The sequence below is a fragment of the Falco peregrinus genome, chromosome 8, assembly GCF_023634155.1.
Source record: "Falco peregrinus isolate bFalPer1 chromosome 8, bFalPer1.pri, whole genome shotgun sequence".
In the NCBI taxonomy this organism is placed as follows: Eukaryota; Metazoa; Chordata; class Aves; order Falconiformes; family Falconidae; genus Falco; species Falco peregrinus.
In genome coordinates this window covers 44,396,761-44,415,578 of record NC_073728.1, presented here as the reverse complement: position 1 = coordinate 44,415,578, position 18,818 = coordinate 44,396,761, and the positions used below count along the sequence as shown (strand labels likewise).

The window sequence follows — 18,818 nt, the reverse complement described above, 5'->3', positions numbered from 1 at the left end:
GGGAAACCACCTTCTTCTTATGTAAACCCTTGCTATAAACAGTCAAAGTAGCTACGCCATGGGCTTTTAAGTTTGAAACGGTGCTATTTATGTAAATTTAGGTTGATAAGCTAAGAATTTGTCTCACTTTGAAGGTACACAAGATAAGGTAAAATCCAAAAGTGTTTCTGAAGCAGTGTGAGGCACATATGTCTGTGCCACAACAGTGGTGGAATAAAACGCTTCTGGAAAATCCTTGTCAGGTATTGAGCATGATGAGTAATTTCAGTGGGGGGGAGTTCTAGAGAGGCTCCAAAGGGTGAAGAAAATATCAGCAGAAAACCACTTGCTGCCCTGAAACTTAAGAATATTGCATCAGCCACCTGTTAGCCAGCAAGGTATTTTTGCATGCCTTTGAAGTCTTGAATACGTTTCACAAATTTGTGATCTTTGTGATATAGGTCAAAGAAATTATCTGTCCCAGCTTCTGTCGTATCTAGAATAATGGGAAGAGGTGGGTGCAACATCACAGCAATTCAAGATGTGACTGGTGCCCATATTGATGTTGATAAGCAAAAAGATAAGAATGGAGAGAGAATGATCACTATAAGGTACAGTATCTAGAAATTAAAGTCTTGAGTTAGTCCACAATGTCATTTATTGAGGAGTTTGCTTTTTAAGACAGACAGCTGCTTGGTTCTATCCTACTAGGAATAGAAGGTACGTTACTGCTGCCAAGAAATGCTGAAGGTCTGCTTCTTTAAAGATAATCCTTAAGATATGCCAAAGTCAAGAAGTAAATCACTGGAGTAAACATACAATAGACTTGCATACCAGTACAAAATTGTGGCTATGGAATGTTGCGTGAAGTGGGGTTTCCTTTTGCAAAAGATAAATATTTTTGTATTTAATCTAGGGGCGGTACAGAGTCAACGCGATACGCAGTGCAACTCATCAATGCCCTTATTCAAGATCCTGCCAAGGAACTAGAAGACTTGATTCCTAAAACTCATATAAGAACACCTGCTTCAAGTACCAAATCAATCCATGCAAACTTTTCATCTGGAGTCAGCACTGCAACTGCTTCAAACAAGAACTCCTTTCCTCTTGGGGCACCACCCCTAGTCACATCGCAGTCATCAACACTGTCTACTTTCCAGCCTACTAACAAATTAAACAAGAATGTCCCAGCAAATGTGCGCTCATCTTTTCCGGTGTCTCTTCCTCTAGCTTATTCTCACCCTCACTTTGCCTTGCTGGCTGCTCAAACTATGCAACAGATCCGGCACCCTCGCTTACCTATGGCCCAATTTGGAGGAACTTTTTCACCTTCACCGAACACTTGGGGACCATTCCCAGTGAGACCAGTTAATCCTGGCAGCACAAACAGCTCTCCAAAGCATAGTAGTTCGAGTCGTGTAGGTAGTCAGAATGGAAATATTTTACAGACAGAGTCTCCTGGATTAGCTACTAATAGTTGTCCCATTACTGTCTCTTCTGTAGCTGCTTCCACTCAACCGCTGTGTGTTACCAGTAATCGGACTCCCTCTTCGGTCAGAAAGCAGTTGTTTGCTTGCGTTCCCAAGACAAGTGCTGCAGCAACAGCAATTTCAACTGTGACAAGCGCCTGTAGCACTCTGCCTTCAGTTTCCTCTGCCCCCGCAAACAACGGGCAAGTGCCCACAGCATTTCAGCCATCTAATGCTCCACAAACACAGCATTCCGCACTTAAAGCAGAGTCTTTCTCTGCTGTCTCAGCACCCAAAGAGAAGGTGCCAGCACCAGACCAGCTCGCTGCAAATGAGTGTGCACCATCTTCCGTTGCAAGTAGTTGCAGTATGTCAGCTAGCAGCAACTCAGGAGTCACTGAAACTCACCCATCGAGTAGCCCTGCACCGCTAAATAATGTCCAAGATGAAATACTGCCGACCAGCATGTCAGATATCAATCCCTCCATGTCGATGCCTTTTTCATCCAGCTCAGAAACTGCTCCTTTAAGCTTAGCGTCACCCAGGTCAGTTGTTGCAGATAATCAGGACAACAGTAACTTACCTCAAGTAGCTGTACCAGCACCTCGAGTTACTCACAGGATGCAGTCCAGAGGTTCTTTCTATTCAGTGGTACCAAATGCAAACCTCCATCAAGATCCTCAGTCTATTTTTGTTACGAATCAAGTTCCTTTGGCACCTTCTCAAGGTCCACCTGCTGCAGTGCAGCTTTCGTCAGCCATGAACGTTATGAACGGTTCTCAGATGCACATTAACCCAGCAAACAAATCATTGCCTCCTACCTTTGGGCCAGCAACGCTTTTCAATCACTTTAGTAGTCTTTTTGATAGCAACCAGGTGCCAGCTAACCAAGGATGGGGAGACTGTCCACTCTCTACCCGAGCAGCAGCCGACCCATCTTTCACTGTTCAGTCTACCTTTCTGAATAACGCTGTGCTAGGACATGTGGAAAACGCGCATCCTGACAACTCCAAGGCTCCTGGTTTCAGGCCACCTTCTCAACAGGTTTCAACTAGTCCTGTAGGTAAGTCATTAAGATCATGCACTGGACAGAACACTTTCTCCAACCATTAGACTTTCAGAATCTCAAACTGATCGAGAAGTACTTTACAAATGACAGCTAGAGAATACTAATATAATGAGGATGGCCTATATTTTCCAAGTGCTCTTTAAAACACTGATTATTTTTTCCCCTCTTTTCTTCAGCTCTTGTAGGATGTTAGGTGTTGGGAACATTGCAGACATTGCATTGCTTACCCTCTGTAAGGCACAGGAATACTTCCACCTGTTTGTAGAGTTCAGAATTGTAACTTTTAAGTTGAAATGAAATATAGGGTTGGGTGATACCAAACCTGAAACGCTGGGGCCAGGACTCTTGACAGGCTCCAGCTGCAGGAGAGTGACTGCGTGCAGTTGTTCAGTATATTATCTGAGACCCCAGCTTGACTCAACGAGGGTAAACTCTCTGTACCTTTTGTCTCTCGATACGGCTCTGGGATTTTAAGAAGCTTATGTTGTGATTTGGTGTGCTACAGCATAATAATAATAATACACTAATGTGTTTTGTTAGGAAGTTACTGTCCTGCTGTTAAGTATAGCAGTTAAAGCTTGTCTGCATTTATTTGAAATGGGTTAGGAACACTCACAGTGAGTTCTCTGCCCTTGCTGTGCTGTGCCTAAAGGATTATTATCATCTTAGTGTTAAAACTATGCTGCAGGCATGCTGAACCCATTTGGCTGGAAGGGGCCCTCAAGAGATCTAGTCTGTGCCACCCTGTTTGTTCTCCCCTTCGTTCTTGCCATAATGGCTTTATGGTGCCTTGAAGCTCAGGGTAGCTAGAGAGCCTTGCTCTGAAATTGTCTTCACTCCCACAGTGCGTGGTTTTAGATATTGGAGCTAACGCTTCAGGACCTGAATGCTGGATTGACATGAGTCAAGTATAGTTTGACTTTCAGACTAAAGGAGAGGGGGCATTTGGAAGACGTGGTGAGAAAAGATTTTTTGGTGTTCCTGTTCCTCTCTGTTGAGTTACAAATGTGCAGGACTTCTGAAAACCAGAACACTTGTCTCTAACTAGCTTTAACCACAAAACTGGGATATTTACTATGACTCTACTTTTCTTAATACTTGGGCTGTATAGCTCTGCAGAGTGAGTGAATACCTCGAGCTCTGGGGCCATGTCCAGTCCCAGTGCAGTAAGCAGAACCAGATGTAATTAAGGCTGTGTAAGGTAAAGTAATGACCTTGTTCATCAGGCTGCTAATAAAAGAATTGCCAGACCCTTCTCAGGAGACTCCAGAAACACTTTATGTTGACTCAGCTTTTTTTCTGCAGTGCTCTAACCTGGGAGTTGGTAGTTGCTGGAATAATCCTTGGGGAAGGAGGCTTGTGGCAAATGCTATCTTCTGAGTTTTGTGATGATCACATCCTGCCTTTGCAAAGATGGCTGACTGGGCCTTCTCATAGCAGCAAAAAAATTTGCTGTTCCTTTATGCTAAGGTCATCTGTTTGTCATTGGGAAGAATTTCTTGGTCCTTTATATATCCTTAAGTAACTGTCTAAATCTGTTTCTTCCCTGAATTAGGAAGGTTAGGTAGATACCCAAGGAAAGCTCATGTATTTGACTTTAGGGGAGACAAGTGTGAAGTTCTGCTTGACTGAAGCACAAAAATACTTGGATAGAACACTGGTGGTTTGTGGGGTTTTTTCTGAGCTGGGATTGGGTTAGGGTATTGCAAAGCGAAGAAAAGCTGTGGGTAGGTGCCTGTGCCACTAAAATTTTGCCTGGCAGGAGGTGTCTGGTTAGTCAGGACCTTAGTTGATTCATTTAATGTCATTCTACTTAATACTGTTTTTGATCACTTTCATTTCAGAATCGTAAATTCTGTCACACTAGAGCAGTGGGTGATGAGGGGAGCCTGGGGAGAAGGGAATGTTTTGAAGGTGTGCTAGTGAGGAAAGGAGTGGGGGACGGTAGGCTGAGGAAGTTTCTGATGCCTTCACTGGGAGTGAAGGTGCTGTCCTGTGGTCTGTCCACCCATCTCATTCACTGACTCTTCCCAGGGGAGCGGACTTTTCCACCCAGCTCAGGCTCTGAGGTGGGCTGAACTGGGGACTGCTGTAGCTGTTTCCATAGGGTTCATTGGCAGGCTTCACGACACTTTGAGAAGGCAGGAAAAGGCCAGTCACTGCTGGTTTATGCTTTGGCCAACAGCACTGTGATGGACAAAGAGCGGTCTGGGCCTTACCTAGCAATTTGGTACACTTCTGTGTGATGAGTGCAAGTAGTAATGGCCATCAAAGCAGGTGGACGCTGAGCCTTTAATCTCAGCTATGACTACACCTAACAGAGCAGAGGTTTGCCTGTCTTGCAGAGTTGGGCTGTGGCAAATTTTCCCACAAATCGGCATCTCTTGGTGATCACTTCTTAGCTGATTTGATGGGAGATTTTCTATAATTTGATCGAGCATTAAACCACCTTTTTCTTAATAAGTTGTCACCTCAGCGTGGAGTTTGGGTACTCTGCCTTTCCTGTTCATGGGTAAGCTCTGTTGCAGCTTGAGTTTTCTCTGATTCAGCAGTTCCTTTGAGGCATGTGTTTATCTTCTCACCAGCTGTGGATCTGTTCTGGACATGGCCTTTTGTCTCACTTATGTCTTTAGATGTCTTGTCCTAGCAGCTTGCAGATTGAGGGCAGATTTGGCCCAACCATTTGAGGAGGCTGTGGAGACGACCAAAAGAAGTTAATTTGTTACCTCTTTTCTCTGCATTGTAAGGAGGAGTTTGAGACCTTGCTCATGTGGCATTAAAAAGTATCACAGACTTGAAATATGCCAGCATAGGAAGCAGCACATGAATATGAAGTTGCATGAAATGGCCGGGCTCCCTGTTTTACATGGAGTAACCCAAGTGTTGGAGCTGTTTCTCTAAAGGTGGAGGTAGCCCCCTTAGAGTAACCAGTTTCTGCTGAAGTGCCCAGGGGGCTTTGATAGACTGAATTTTGAAGCAGACTATGTGAAATTGATACACCAGCCTCAAAAGTTCAGTTACACTTTCAGAACATGATGAAGAGTTAGAATTCATGGCCCAAGCAACTGTGGAGTATGGTATGGCAAAAGCTTTTAGTATTACAAAACCTGATTTTGTTGGTAAGTACATAAATAAGAAGCTGATTACTGAAATTGTTCATAGAAGCTATTTTCAATATTGAGCAAAGGGATTTTTCATCCAGTTTTATGAAAGGCAAGATAATGATGATAAAAAGTGTTCTTTACAGCCAGAAAACTGACTGCCCTGTTGAATTTGTGCATCTCTGGCTGTCGTACTTCCTTCAACCTGTAGAAGACACACAGCAGTACCGGAATGGTCTTGGCTGTACAGTCATTGCACTTTGAAATCTGTACATCCATCCTACCAAGTCTTCAAAAGATACAGCTGGGCATCTCTCTTCTGCAGAAGAATTATTTTTGTCATAATCTCTGCCTTGTTCTCTGTTTAGGAAACCAGCAGTCCCCATGGGCAGCAGTAGCTCTGTTACCCCTTCTGTATGGGGCAGAGACTCGGGATCTTTGGTGATCTGTCAACCAGCTGGAAACGTTTCTCATGTGTGGTGTAATCAGTCACTGTAGGGACCTTTTGACTGCCTCTGAGTTGACTTTAGTGGATGAAGGGTTAGCAGCGGTGTCCCGTTTGTAGCTCCACAGCAGATGCACAGGGAGAGCACCCAGCTGGAGGTGCTGCACTCTGCTTACAGCTAGGCTCTGTTCTGGAGGCCAGTCTGCAGCTCTAGACAAACACACATCTGTCAAATTGTGTTTACAGTCAGCATGCACCGCATTAGCATCCTCCTTGTAGCCATCTTGTACTTTGTGCTATTACAAACCCTGAAAGATTGTCCTCCCATACTGAGATTTGCTCATCTGAGCACCCCATGTTCTGGTGGTGGTGGTAATTTACTTCTCCTTGTCTGTAATGGAGACTCTCTTTTTCTAACCTTTGGAGTACGGCTAGTGAGAAAAATACCTACGTCAAATCCAGTGACTCGCTTCTGTCAGTGTGAGCAGGTTGGATCTGGCATTTCTGGAAGTGTAAACGAGGTTGGTTTGGTTGATTAATATTGAAGGAAAAAGACATGGTTTTCAGGAATGCATCCAGGAGATGAAAGGTGCACCTCTAGCCTTATGACATAAGCTATTGCCTGTCACCACTGCTGTTTGCAGCCTGCTGTGGTATAAGTAGGTACAACCTTCAGTCTTGCTGTGTAGCAATATTGGCTGGTCCTGGTTGTGGTCATTTTGAAACGTTTAAGTGGCTTTGAAACTACTCTTGCTTAATAGGCCCTTGAAACTAAACCCAAACCTCAGGTAAACATATAGCCATGCCTGTTTCTGCTTTCAGGTAACGATGTGTGATAAGAGCTTTTACAATATTTGGAGAAGTACTTAAAAGCTTTGGCTTATTTAAAACCTGTAATTACCCCTTGCTAATAATTTTTGTGAGACTTTGAACTTTCTCTCCATCTCTCCCTTCCTCTCACTCATCCCTGTAGAAGGCAGCCCTCCCACCTGTTGTGCTGTGCATTGTCAGCCCTGTTTCTCTGGACACAGCATTCTCTGACTGATCTATATGTGAATGTACCTATAGGATGGCAAAAAATACACTGCAACGAACTATTTCCCTGGTGCTGGATTCTCCTGGGACTCTCACAGAGCCCTGTATCCCTGTTTGACTTGCGTGGCTTTTTTGTAAGCTAAGATCCTTGCCACACCCAGCTTTCCTCCTTTGCCCTCCATGCTGCGATAATTTCCTTTCAGTGACCAAAGGGATGGCTATTTTTGTCAAAACTTCAGGCCAAACCAGAAAGCATACAGAAATGCCTTCTGTCGGTTTCTAAAGGAGAATCATGCACTGTAAAGTGAACTTACCATGTGCAGATACCCCTGAAGGTGATGAGATGCTTTAATTATATTTGGAGCACTAGCTTTCTCTGGTGCTTTGAAGCAGGTTCCCAAAGACAGATATTTAATCAAATTTATGTTTATTTCAGGCTTACCCTCTCTAGATCCATCCAACAGCTCTACAACTTCTTCTTCAGGTCCTTTGACAGGCTTTTCAGCAAACATACAAGGAGCACGGGTTTACCTTCAAGGGCCAGCGCCTGTTGGGACTCCCAGCTTTAACAGACAGCATTTTTCACCACATCCTTGGACAAGCGCAACAAATTCATGTAGGAACTTCATGGGTCTGTCTTAGTTAACTATAAATTCATAGCTATTGTCTTTTAGTAGATTTGTAACTTGAGGGGAGATCACCTAGTCATGCACAAAATGCTTTCCAATTGTTCCAGCAGCTGTGATAATGGTGTGCAAATCCCAAGCTGTACTATTTTGCATTTTTTTCCCATGTAAAATGCCACTAGTTCTGCTAGCATTAATAAAGGCATATTTGGACAAAAAAAAAAAAAATCAGTCATTGTAGGCTTTGAGAGGTGAGGCCATGAAGCTGTGGGGGAGTGGAGGTGATTACACCAACCTAAAGATTCCCTGCTAAATAGTGTGAGTGTAATATTAGGTGAAAATGTCATGTTTCCCATGGTTTGAAGTTACAATTGCCTTTTTTTCTATTTTTTTTTTTTTAATTGGGATTCTGGAATTGTTTCAAGTTACTTAAAATTTTCTAAAACCTTTAAGCGTCATCCAAGGTAACACTGGGTTTTCCCCCTAATGGGAAGAACATAGAAGTAGCTTTACAGAAAATACGGGTCTTTGATTCAGAATCTTAAGTGAAGAGGCTTTTCATGTCAGTGCATGCAACTTCATTGCCACTCTGAGCTTAAGAACCAAAATGTTTAAAGGAGTGCTTCAAAGGAAGTTGGATTTCCCAAGAAGAGTTAGTGACACTTCTGAAGTTAGTGGGACTTAAGCTCTCATGTTATACATGGCTTTGGGAAGCTGTCCAATTCCTCTTCTGCTAGAAGTGGTGGATACCAAAACTAGACTGTTTAGATATTTATGGTATTTTGGCTGATTTTTTCACCTCTTCCTGAAACTCTTCCATGTTTCTTATTCTTTCTTGTAATTATTTTAGATATACTGCTATGTCATGATCATATCACATGATTGTAATGGCTGAAAGTATTAATGTTAAGGTTGATTTTTAGAGTTAAAGTATAAATAGAATTTCCTTGAAAGACTCGAATGCTTGCCAAAAAAGCCTTTAAAACCTTTTTATTATTTGCTTTGAGATATTGAGGGGATAGAGTGGTAGCATTTATGCTTGCTAGCTTGTGTGCTTTGTGTGTAATTAAGCAAGAGAAATATTCTTTTCAGCAGGTGAATCTCCTATTCCATCAGTTTCCTCAGGATCATCTTCACCCCTTTCAGCTGCTTCTGCACCTTCTAATTTGGGCCAGCCGAAAATGGGTAATGCCAATCAAGATCGAAAGGTACCCCCTCCCATTGGGACAGAAAGGCTTGCTAGAATTCGACAGGGAGGATCTGTCACTCCTACGCCCTTAGGAACCAACTTCACAGCTCCTGTCGGTCATAGTGGTATTTGGTCCTTTGGAGTGAACAGTGTATCTGGTAAGCCTGTTGTACAGCCTGGGGTAGCCTAAAGAAACTTCTAGGGCCTTTTGGAAGTACTACATTTGACAAGAAAGTTGGGGAGGAGGAATAAAGTTCCATGGTCTGTAATCAACTTTCACGTAGTATGTCCTGAAGGGAAAACTGATGTCAGTGGTGGGAGAGTGTACATCAACAAAAGTGCTGTGTTTTTTTCTCCTAATGTAGGTGGTTCTCACCCAACCTAGATTATCTGTCAGTGTATATTTTTAAACCCTGAGAACAGTTCAGAAGTTTCACATTAAATCTACTGATCCAGAATTTAAAAAGCAAATACATTTTATCTGTTAAGGGCATCCATTTTGAAGTCTGACCCTTGGTCTAAAAGGACACTTGCCTCTGTCCAAGTTTTTAGCTTGCTTTCCATTAATGTTTAAAAATGTTAGTTGTGGTGCAACTAACGCATCCAGAAGACATCGTTGTGGATGCTGATTTTTGCATTGATGTCCTCGTGACTCTTGAACAGTATGGGGTAACTTCTGTTCCAAGCAGCCCGCGTTTTAAAAGAATGACTTTGAAACGGCTGAAGTTTTATGTTCAGTTTCCTGGTAGTTTGAGGTTTTTTGTGGAAAGGAGGAGCCGCAGCATTTGAGGCCTAAAGTGTTTCCATTGGCAACTTTAAAGACAAATGTTTAATAGTCCTGTATTTGTTAGGCTTTTCAGTGAAGTCCTCCATACTTTGGTTAACTTAGTGTCTCAGCATTGCTGTGTTTTTTTTCAAGATAACTTGCATGTGCTTGGAGGTTTATTGGATCTTAGCTGTTCTGCTGTGGACACCTGAAACTTGCAGTTATGAATAGTTCCTGTTATATCCACACTTGTCTGGAGGATCAAGATGAATGTACATGCAGATGACAGGTGCCTGGCCAAACTTCCCTGGCCTCACCAGTCTCTCGTCTTTCCCTGGTTTTGCCCCTGTCATAAGTGTAACTTTTTTTCTGTGATCCTGTGTTACATGAGAGGATGCAGGAGCTGGAGGGAAAGGAAGTGTATGTGTGTATAGCCAGCCTTATATAGTGTTGCCTGCTGCAGCTTCTGTGGGAGAGACCTTGATGCTACAGCTACAGACGACTTGTGTGTTTGCATTGGCTGTAATGCGTTACTAGCCTAAAAACTGCAGGGATCTTCCTGCTTTGCATAGACTGTGGAAAGTCTGCCTTTGCTCAGAGCAGAGCTCTAAGATACCTCTGCAGCTGCATGTTTTCTGGGAGCCTTTGGGTGTATGTAGGTGTAAGCAGCAGCTGAATTCTACTCCGGAGTATATTCAATGAATTGTAATTGGCCATTTTCAATCTCTTTCCAGAAGGCTTGTCAGGTTGGTCTCAGCCTGTCATGGGAAATCACCCGATGCATCAGCAGCTGTCGGACCCAGGCACATTTTCTCAGCATCAGCCAATGGAGAGAGATGATTCTGGAATAGTGGCTCCCTCTAATATTTTCCACCAACCTATGCCAAATAGTTTTGTGGATTTTTCTAAAGTAAGTTACAGAGGGTTGCATTTAGTCTATAAAATGACCGAGGACTGACTTTGTTACATCTCCTGTTCTGCCTGTTTACAGTGTATGTGTGTGCCTCTTCTACCATTGCTTGCCACACCTAGTCCTGAATGTCCTTTCATCCCAGTACTGACTAGAAAAGGTGCCCAAGGCTGGTGTCACATTTAAACAGAACCAGAATTTGTAGATTGCAGATGTTCTCCTATCGAATAGCTGAATGCCTTCATCGCTTTCCACTGTTTCCTTTCTCAGAGGCTCGGTCACTAGGAAATGTTTCATAAGGCTTGCTCAGCTCTGGAGGCTCATTAAAGATTTGCTTAATGCTTTCAGTACAAATTGTGCCCACAAGTACTACATGCCTTTCTTAAAGAAGCAGCAGGAGAGAGGACTACTTGGAAGTCTATGCCTTGTATGTAGCTTGAGGCAGGTGGATGTAGCCAAGCTTTAGTCAGCTCAGCCACCACTGGAGGAATGTCCAGGACAACAGCAGAGCTGCTCACAGCATATTTTAAAAGTAGCTGTATTATGTGCTCTTGGGATCTTCTAAATTGCAGAGCAGAAGTCATTCAAACGTGGGAAAGAAGTATCATCATTGTAAAAGCCTGTTCTGTAACTTGCTCTTTATGAACTGGAAGAATATTTTAGACAGCCATTAAGAATTTATAGAAAATCTTCAACTCCGAGCCTTGTAGACTCAAGCTGTGTATATGGGCTTGGCTGCAGTGCAGCCCCTGGCTGCAATCTTGTGTGCACCAAGGTTATTGCATGCTGCAGAGGTGAGAGGGAGGAGCACTGAGGTCACTTCGTACAGCTTCTGTGTCTGGCTTTATGGGGTCACCTGAAAGTGCTGTGCAGAGGCTCCTGCATACTGGCAAGGGGTAATTTCAGAAAAATGGATAAACTGATTTGAATCTCAAGCTCTGAATAGTCCCGATATTCAGTACTCTGCCTAGGTGTGCAGGGATGCCCAGTTTCCTCACAGTGCTGAGATACTTGCCAGTAGGTGAACATTAGGTACGGATGTGAACTGCCTCTGTCATCTTGGCAAACATGGTACTATGGTCATCCTTCAAAACCACCATCGTCTTCACTGGCGGTGCTTTCTCTTGTTCCCTCAGGGCTTACCGATTTCCATGTATGGTGGCACTCTAATACCTTCGCATCCTCAGCTAGCAGATGGCCCAGGAGGCCCCCTCTTTAATGGGCTCCATACTCCAGATCCTGCCTGGAATCCCATGATCAAAGTTGTCCAGAACTCAACAGAATGTACTGATGCTCAGCAGGTAGTGTGGCAGCTTCTTTTCACCTTTGCTTACCTGTGTTTTGTTACGGTGTTGTGCTTTGTTTTATTTTCTTTATTTTTGGATAGGTGAGATGTTTTTTCAGTTCTTTGATACTAGATTTGAGATTGTTTGCATGAGTTTTTCCCCTACAGTGCATGTATGTATATAAAACATACATGGTGCTATCTGTACCAAACCTTTCACATTTCAGCACTGCTCAGCCAGGTAATCTACTTTGTCGTGAGAGGGTTTATATCCATACTTGGCATCTTGCAGGTTCTCGGTCAAACCTTGGCCAGAGCTGAAGAGGGCTCCCAGCCTTTGGGCAGTCTGGTTGTATTTTAGGGGGAAGCATTAAGCTAGCCCTCTAGTGGTTAAACATGCTGTTAAAGGAACCTTTATTTGTTTTCATAATTTACTTGTCTTTTTATTTCTTGCTGTAGATTTGGCCTGGCACCTGGGCACCTCACATTGGAAACATGCATCTCAAGTACGTCAACTGATTTAAGGGGGTCTATCGTTTTGTTTTAACCTTGTTTGGGAATCTTCATGATCTTGGAGAACTCTGGGGATTTTTTTGATGTGCCTAACTAAGCAATTTTCTGTGGGCTGTAACGATGGAAACTTGATTGCCCATTGTATAAAAAACAATTTATTAACCTATACAAGCTGATTTTGTTCTCCAGTTAGTTTAGCCATTTTGAACTTAAAAATCAGACATAACTAGTGCTTTTGGCTAAACACTACTGAGTGTTCCTTGTATGCAGCAGAGAACTAGCTAATTACATGATTTCAACCTTTTAGGGTGGTAAATACATGTATAATTGTTTACAGACTTAAAAGGAAAAGCTGAGTAAATTCAATGTCGTATAGTGGCTCTACTTTATGTAGCCTGTATTAATGTGAAATATTTACCTGAATATTCAATAAAAGGCAAACAGTATTTATAGGTTGTGTGTGAGAATTTTGGAACAGGCTGTATCTTGCTGTCATTGGTGGCTGCTGCCGTGCCCAGTGATGCATCTCTTCAGTGTCACATAACTGGCACGTGGATGCAGTCGGGGTTTGGGGGAGGGTTTTTGATCTGCCGTCATCTGTGAGACAAGGTTTGCAGAGTCCTTCCTCCTGCCAGTTGTTAGCCTTTTATTTTTTGTGTGTGTGAACGTAGTTGTGCATTATTTTTAATCCTTCTGGATTAGTTCTGCTGCTTGTAGCACTCTTTTTTTCCAGGTGGATCTCCTGAGAGATTAGGTTTTCAGGGGCTGGAAATGAGGGCTTGAGTTGACAATGTGACAACTGATGGCCTCTTAATTTGCAAAGGTAAATAGGTAGCTTGTAGGTAAACACAGGGTTTCTTCACCTGACTTGCTGTGACCAGCTGCCTAGAAGCAAGAATCTTAGGAAAGCAAAGACCACTTTCCACTAGAGAAAAACATTCAATTCTAAGCTTTCCATAACCCTTCAAATATTGTAAGAGATCCTCAAGGCCTTTCTGTGAGTAAGAAGGAGATTTTTGCACACTGCTTAGGGTGAACATCCATTCTGTAGCCAGGTGCAGAAGTTCCCCACTTTCTGCTCTTGGACTATGCTTATTTCTGCTTTTTGCTCAGTGGTGATGCAGTAACTACACTTGAGTATTTGGTCCATTCCTCAAGCAGGTAACTGCAGTGCACGTAGTGTCCAATGTAATGGACCACTTTTGGTGGTCCCTCAGATCAGATGGAGACTTCTCCACCTTCCTCCACCTTCTCCAGACAAATCCCTACATGTAGCAGCAGAGTTTCCCTGGGAAAAGTATGAGGAAGGAGTACTGAAAACCCAAAGTGCACAAGCAGTATTGGAGTACTGCAGGCAAATAAGCCTCAGAAATGCTTGGCATGATATATTCAGGTATTTTATCTAGTATTTGAGGAAAAAAATGCAAAAAACATTAAACTGCTGCTGCCCCCCTGATAATGCAAATGCCAAAGGAGAAACACTTGTGTTAACAGTAATTGTACTGAAAACAGATGGTATTGTAGTGCAGTAGGTGTTTGCTCTTGGGGTGAGTTGCAGGGGAGGGGCCTCCTCCACTCCACCCATGTGGGCTTCATGGCTGCAACAGGCACCACCACTTCCTCCTGCCCCATTCCAGGGAGCCACCATCTCTCCATTCCGGATGGCTGCAGCTCCACACTGGGTGGCACACTCTACTCCACCACATGGAGGGGTAGGACCCAGCATGGGAATGGGGTAGTCCCTTGAAAGGAATTGTGGCCTCAGCTACCCCATCCCTACCTTATTTAGGCAGCTCTTTTCTGATTGGGGTCCCTTCCTGGGCTCTACCTTTTGCAGCTTAGTCTTTGGGGCATGGGTGCCTGCTCTGGGCACTAGATCCCGGCAGGCCCATGGGGTGGTGGCTTCCCTGGCAGCCCAGACCTGGAGTGGAAGAGGGAACCCCAGAGCTTTGAAGGAAGATACCGCTAGAAGTTAGGGCCATCATTGCCCTGTGGTACTGAGGGAAGCAAGCACAGGCAGTGCCTGGTGCTTGTACTGCTGGGGAGCGGTCTGCCAGCAGTGCTGCTGGGGTGGTAGATGCAGCATTGGTCCTTTGGAGGTAGGTCGTGCCCAGGTATGGCTGACTGGAGCTGGGGGAGGTACAGGGGGCTAGCACAAAGTCTTCTCCCACCTTGAGTTCACCAGCCCTGGGGGAAGGTACTGGGTGGTGCACCTCCTTCCAGGGGTACCCTAAGTCTTCCCTCTTTGCCCCACATTCCAGCCCAGGTCCTTTACTTTGCTGCCTGTCCTCAGGGTAGCATGTGCCCACTTCTTGTGCTGGGAATGTTTCAGCTTAGCCGAAAGGTGCCCACCCTGTGGACGCTGGCTCCATTGTGTGCCTCCAATAAGCTTAGCTGAGGCTGGAGAGCCAGGCCCAGTGCTGGTGGAGCCAGGGCAGGTGGGGGCTCTGTAACATGTTTGTGGCACAGGGAAGAGCCCAGCCTGCACAGGAGCTCTGGCCTTGCCGCCAGACCCTGGCAGGGAAGCAGTGCAGGAGGGCACCGCAGACATGGCATGTGGCCTGGCATGACTTCGGAGATCACTGGCAGGTGACTGGGGCATGGGAGGTGGGGGGAGGCAGCACATGCCCTGGGTGGGCACTGTGACCTGGGGTTGTACACCCAGCAGGCTGGCACAGTGGAGGAGGTGTCCCACTGAAACCAGTGCATTATTCTTGTGCAGGGCGCAGCAGGGTGGCTTGCTGGCTGAGCTGACGGGAACGGGTCCCCAGGTACAGACCCCCCATGGTGCCATTAGGAGGGCAGCCAGCCTTTGCTGTTTGATAGCTGCAAGGAGCCACACCCGAGCCAGCCACCTCTGGGCAGGATGTGCTGCGGAGCTGCCTGGCTGTTGGGCTTGGGCTGTGCCGGGTGCCCCAGTGCTGGCCCTGCCTTCCAGAGAGTGGCTATGGTGTCAGCTATTATGAGGCACGTGCATTGAGGCTGGACCCTTTGTACTGTGCCTTGGCAGAGCTCCAGGAGTGGCAAGGGGAGGAACAATGTGGGGAAGAGCTGCTGGGCAGGGTGGGTGTCACAGTTTGCTCTGTGAGAAGCCCCACAGTAGCTCCAGAGCCGTGTCACTGAGCCATGATTGAGTGCTGGGTCGCACCCCCTACTCACTCCAGGCTCAGGCTGCAGTGCTCAGAGATGGGGGCAGCCAGGGGCTGGCAGCGACTGACAGTCCCCTGCTTTTGGCAGGTACCCGCATCATCTACGACCGCAAGTTCCTGCTGGAGTGCAAGAATTCACCCGTGGCCAGGACCCCTCCCTGCTGCCTGCCCCAGATCCCCGGTGTCACATCCCTGGCCCAGTCCAGCCTCGCCAAGCTGGAGGAGCTCAAGGAGCGGAATGAGAGTGGAGAAGCCATGCCAGGTGAGCAGCCAGGCATACAACCCCACCTATGTGCTGTATGTGCTGCATGGGGCTCCTGCCTGGCTGTAAGGGCAAGGGGAGATCCCACCTCAGCCCCAGTTCCAGCTCCTGACCCCTTTGCCTGTACATTCCTCCCAAAGCAGCCCCATCCTAACCCTGGCCCTGTATCCCTCCATACCCTTGCAGATCAAGACCAGTTTGAGATGGACATCTGAGTTTCCAGCTCCCCATCTCCAGGCCATGGCTGGGCCTGTTCCTGGGCCTCATGGAGGTGCTGGCACCGTGACCAGCTGGCTGCAGCCCTCTCTGATATTGGAGATGGATGTGTGACACCTCAGGCTCTAGCACAACTGGCTGGTGCAACTGCCTAGGAGCTCATGCTTGATCAATAAACACCATGAAACCCTGGTGCTGACCTGGTGTATCTCTGTGCTGGGGCTTAGCTGGGATCTCAGAGCCCTGGGGAGGGGAGCCAAGAGGACCCAAGAAGCACCAGGAGCCATTTTAGGGTGGAGAGGATCTCTGCCTCCTGCACCAAGACCCTGTGGCATGGGAGTAGTGAACACAAGGATTGGGGTCACACACAGCCTGCCCCAGCCATGGTGGGGCCAGCTGGTGATGTTTTCCTGTGAGCGGAGGAGGGACCAGCATGCTGCAATCTGCTTGCTATCCAGGGTAAACATTAACAACCTGACCTGGTTGGGCAGCACTAGCGCATGGTGACGTTTCTTCCTGGATCTCCCTGTCCCTGAGGCCACCCAGGTCTCTTTGGTCCCAAACCTGGGTCTGAGCTGTGCCAGGAGGGGCAGAAGCCCAGATGGGAGCATGGACTGTAGCTGCAGCACAAACCCTGGATGTGCTGGGCTGCTCTGGGCTTGTAGCAGGTTGGCCGCTCCAGCCAGCCTAGAACTCCTCAGGGGCCATCTCCTGCTGCCGAAAAACTGGGCCCTGTGCCTGCTGCCATGTCAGGCTTTGCCAGCTGGTGCAGCAGGGAAACGTAGCACTGGCCACTGAGCCTCAGTGATGCTAGGGGTGCTGCCAGGGCCACTCCTTCCCTCTGTGGGCTGGAAACAAAGCCAGGGCAAGCGCCTCTTGGGCCAGCTTGGAAGCTGTGATAGCCTCACCCAGGAGCCTTGTCTCCTGATGCTCTTGGGAGAGAACCTGGGACCAGCCAGAGAACCAGCCAGAACCCCAGAGCAGGCTGCAGCTAGGGGCAGGTTAGTGCCATTTATTAAATGCCATGTAGTGAATCACCACCAAAATGTTGCAGTGATTAAAATCCCATTTTCCTGTGGTGAGGAGTGGGAGGCAGAGATGCCCATGCTCCCTTATGCAGTGTGGGCCCTTCTCCTGCCGGTGGCCCTGGGCATAGGTTGCCCTGCTCACAGTTCACAGCCCAGTCCCTGGGCATCAGGGATCCTCCTGGCCAGGTCCGACCTCGGTGCTGCCATCCATTGCGGCAGCAGGCAGGCTCCTCATCTCAGCAATCAGGCGCTTGACACCCACCAGCCACTGGCTCACCTCGTTCACGTGGTCCACCATGAGTGAGCGGTGGATCTCATCAGCCATGTCCCAGTGCTGTTCCTGGAGCTCTGTATGTGAGGGAGAACCCATCAGTGCTGTGGGGTCAGCCCTCCCGTGGGTGCCCCCGGTGCTGGCCTGGATACAGCCCCCCTTGCCCCTCACCTTGCACCAGGAGGCTCATCCTCCTCTTCACCGGGGCTGACAGCTTCCCCTGAGCCCACGCGCCCCCCAGCACCGTCAGCCGGCGCCCGATGTCGTCGCACACTTGTTTCTGGAAGCAAAGATGAGCAGAAGGGGGGCACTGCCCACTGCCGACTTTGCAGGGTGGGGGTCCCGGCCCGGCCCCCCGACTCCGCGCCCCTGCCGAGGGGGAGAAGGGGCTGGGGCCTCACCTGCAGGGCGGGACGGCAGGCGGCCAGGGCCTCCTGCAGCGGGGCGAGCACGGCGTCGGCGGGCACACCGCACTCCTCCGGGCGCGCTGCCGCGGCCGCGCTCGGCTCCCCGCTGGCTGCCCGCGGGGCCGGCCGGGCGGGCCCCAGGGGGGGCGGCCCCAGCGCAGCGGGGGCGGCGGGCGGCTCCGGAGGGGCACCTGCAGTAAGAGGCACCAGCGGGGAGCCCCGGCAGCCCGAACCCGGCAGCCCGGCCCCCGCACAAGGACCGCGGCCGGCCGCGCGGAGCGGCACCCTTGTCACCCCATCAACCGAGCCCAGCCCAGCGCGACGGGGGCAGGCCCCGCCGCCCCACCGCGCCGGCCTCTGCCCCCTTGGGGCCGGCAGCGCGGGCAGGGGCCGCCGGCTCCGCTGCTCCGCAGCCACCGCCACGCAGCAGGGGGAGCCAGGTCCCCCCCTCCGTGCCCAGGCGGGAAGGAGGGCCCGGACCCCCTGAGGGGAGGGGGCGCCGCTGTGGCGCCAGTCGTTCGGGGGCTGCGCTGGGCCCCGGCTCCCCCGGAGCAGCCCCCTGCCTGGGCAGGCGTGAAGCTGGGGGGGCGGGGGTGGGGGGAGCTTTGCGGGTGCTGACCTGGGGGAACTCCCGCGGGCGGCGCGGGGACCCGGCGGGTGAGCGGGGCTCGCCTGGGACCCCTGACCTGCGCCTGCAGCCCGTAGGAGAACTGGGGGGGGTCGTTCCAGCCGCGCTCCTGGTTCCCTGCGGCAGCGAAGGGCATAGTGAGACCGTGCGGGGGACTAAGGCGACGCCCCCGAACACGGAATCCCGGCCCCCTGCGCCAGGATGGAGCTCGCTCCCCCAGACCCGGGGCTCCCACCGCCACGGACACGGCTCTCCCGCAGGTCCCCCCGCCAGGGCCCGGCGCCCCCTCCCCGCCGGACCGGAAGTTCATCCTCACAGCGACCCGAGCCCCCTCACCCGGCTTCACGTAGAGCTCCGCCATTCCGCCACGTCACGCCCGACCACGCCCTTTCCGCCTGGCCGTGGGGGGCTGGGAAGGGGTGGGGCCACGCGAGGCACCGCCCCGCCGGGGAGACTGAGGCCGGGGCGGA

The 18,818-nt window shown here is 48.7% G+C and overlaps 2 protein-coding genes across 20 annotated transcripts in view; one reads left to right on the top strand and one right to left on the bottom strand.

The window, feature by feature from the left end:
* Nucleotides 1–16,206, top strand: part of ANKHD1 (ankyrin repeat and KH domain containing 1) — a 117,087-nt gene extending 100,881 nt beyond the window's left edge. For 6 of the 19 annotated variants that reach the window (XM_055811351.1, XM_055811353.1, XM_055811345.1 and 3 more), the window contains 10 exons: nucleotides 441–590; nucleotides 896–2,511; nucleotides 7,535–7,729; nucleotides 8,817–9,071; nucleotides 10,414–10,589; nucleotides 11,726–11,890; nucleotides 12,334–12,380; nucleotides 14,025–14,099; nucleotides 15,625–15,798; nucleotides 15,985–16,206. In XM_055811351.1, the coding sequence (XP_055667326.1) occupies nucleotides 441–590; nucleotides 896–2,511; nucleotides 7,535–7,729; nucleotides 8,817–9,071; nucleotides 10,414–10,589; nucleotides 11,726–11,890; nucleotides 12,334–12,380; nucleotides 14,025–14,099; nucleotides 15,625–15,778 (2,833 nt within the window). In that variant the 3' untranslated portion in view covers nucleotides 15,779–15,798; nucleotides 15,985–16,206. Of the gene's footprint in view, nucleotides 1–440; nucleotides 591–895; nucleotides 2,512–7,534; nucleotides 7,730–8,816; nucleotides 9,072–10,413; nucleotides 10,590–11,725; nucleotides 11,891–12,333; nucleotides 12,834–14,024; nucleotides 14,100–15,624; nucleotides 15,799–15,984 lie in introns of those variants that run through there. The other 13 variants (XM_055811363.1, XM_055811358.1, XM_055811356.1 and 10 more) reach the window with 10 other exon arrangements.
* A 789-nt stretch (nucleotides 16,207–16,995) lies between these two features.
* SRA1 (steroid receptor RNA activator 1) lies at nucleotides 16,996–18,799 on the bottom strand. The gene is made up of 5 exons (XM_055811366.1): nucleotides 18,685–18,799; nucleotides 18,340–18,465; nucleotides 17,715–17,911; nucleotides 17,485–17,593; nucleotides 16,996–17,390 (listed from the first exon to the last, which is right to left on the bottom strand). Exons 1-5 carry the CDS (start codon nucleotides 18,707–18,709, stop codon nucleotides 17,209–17,211), a joined length of 639 nt encoding a protein of 212 aa, XP_055667341.1. The 5' UTR covers nucleotides 18,710–18,799; the 3' UTR covers nucleotides 16,996–17,208.
* Between the last annotated feature and the right edge of the window lie 19 nt (nucleotides 18,800–18,818).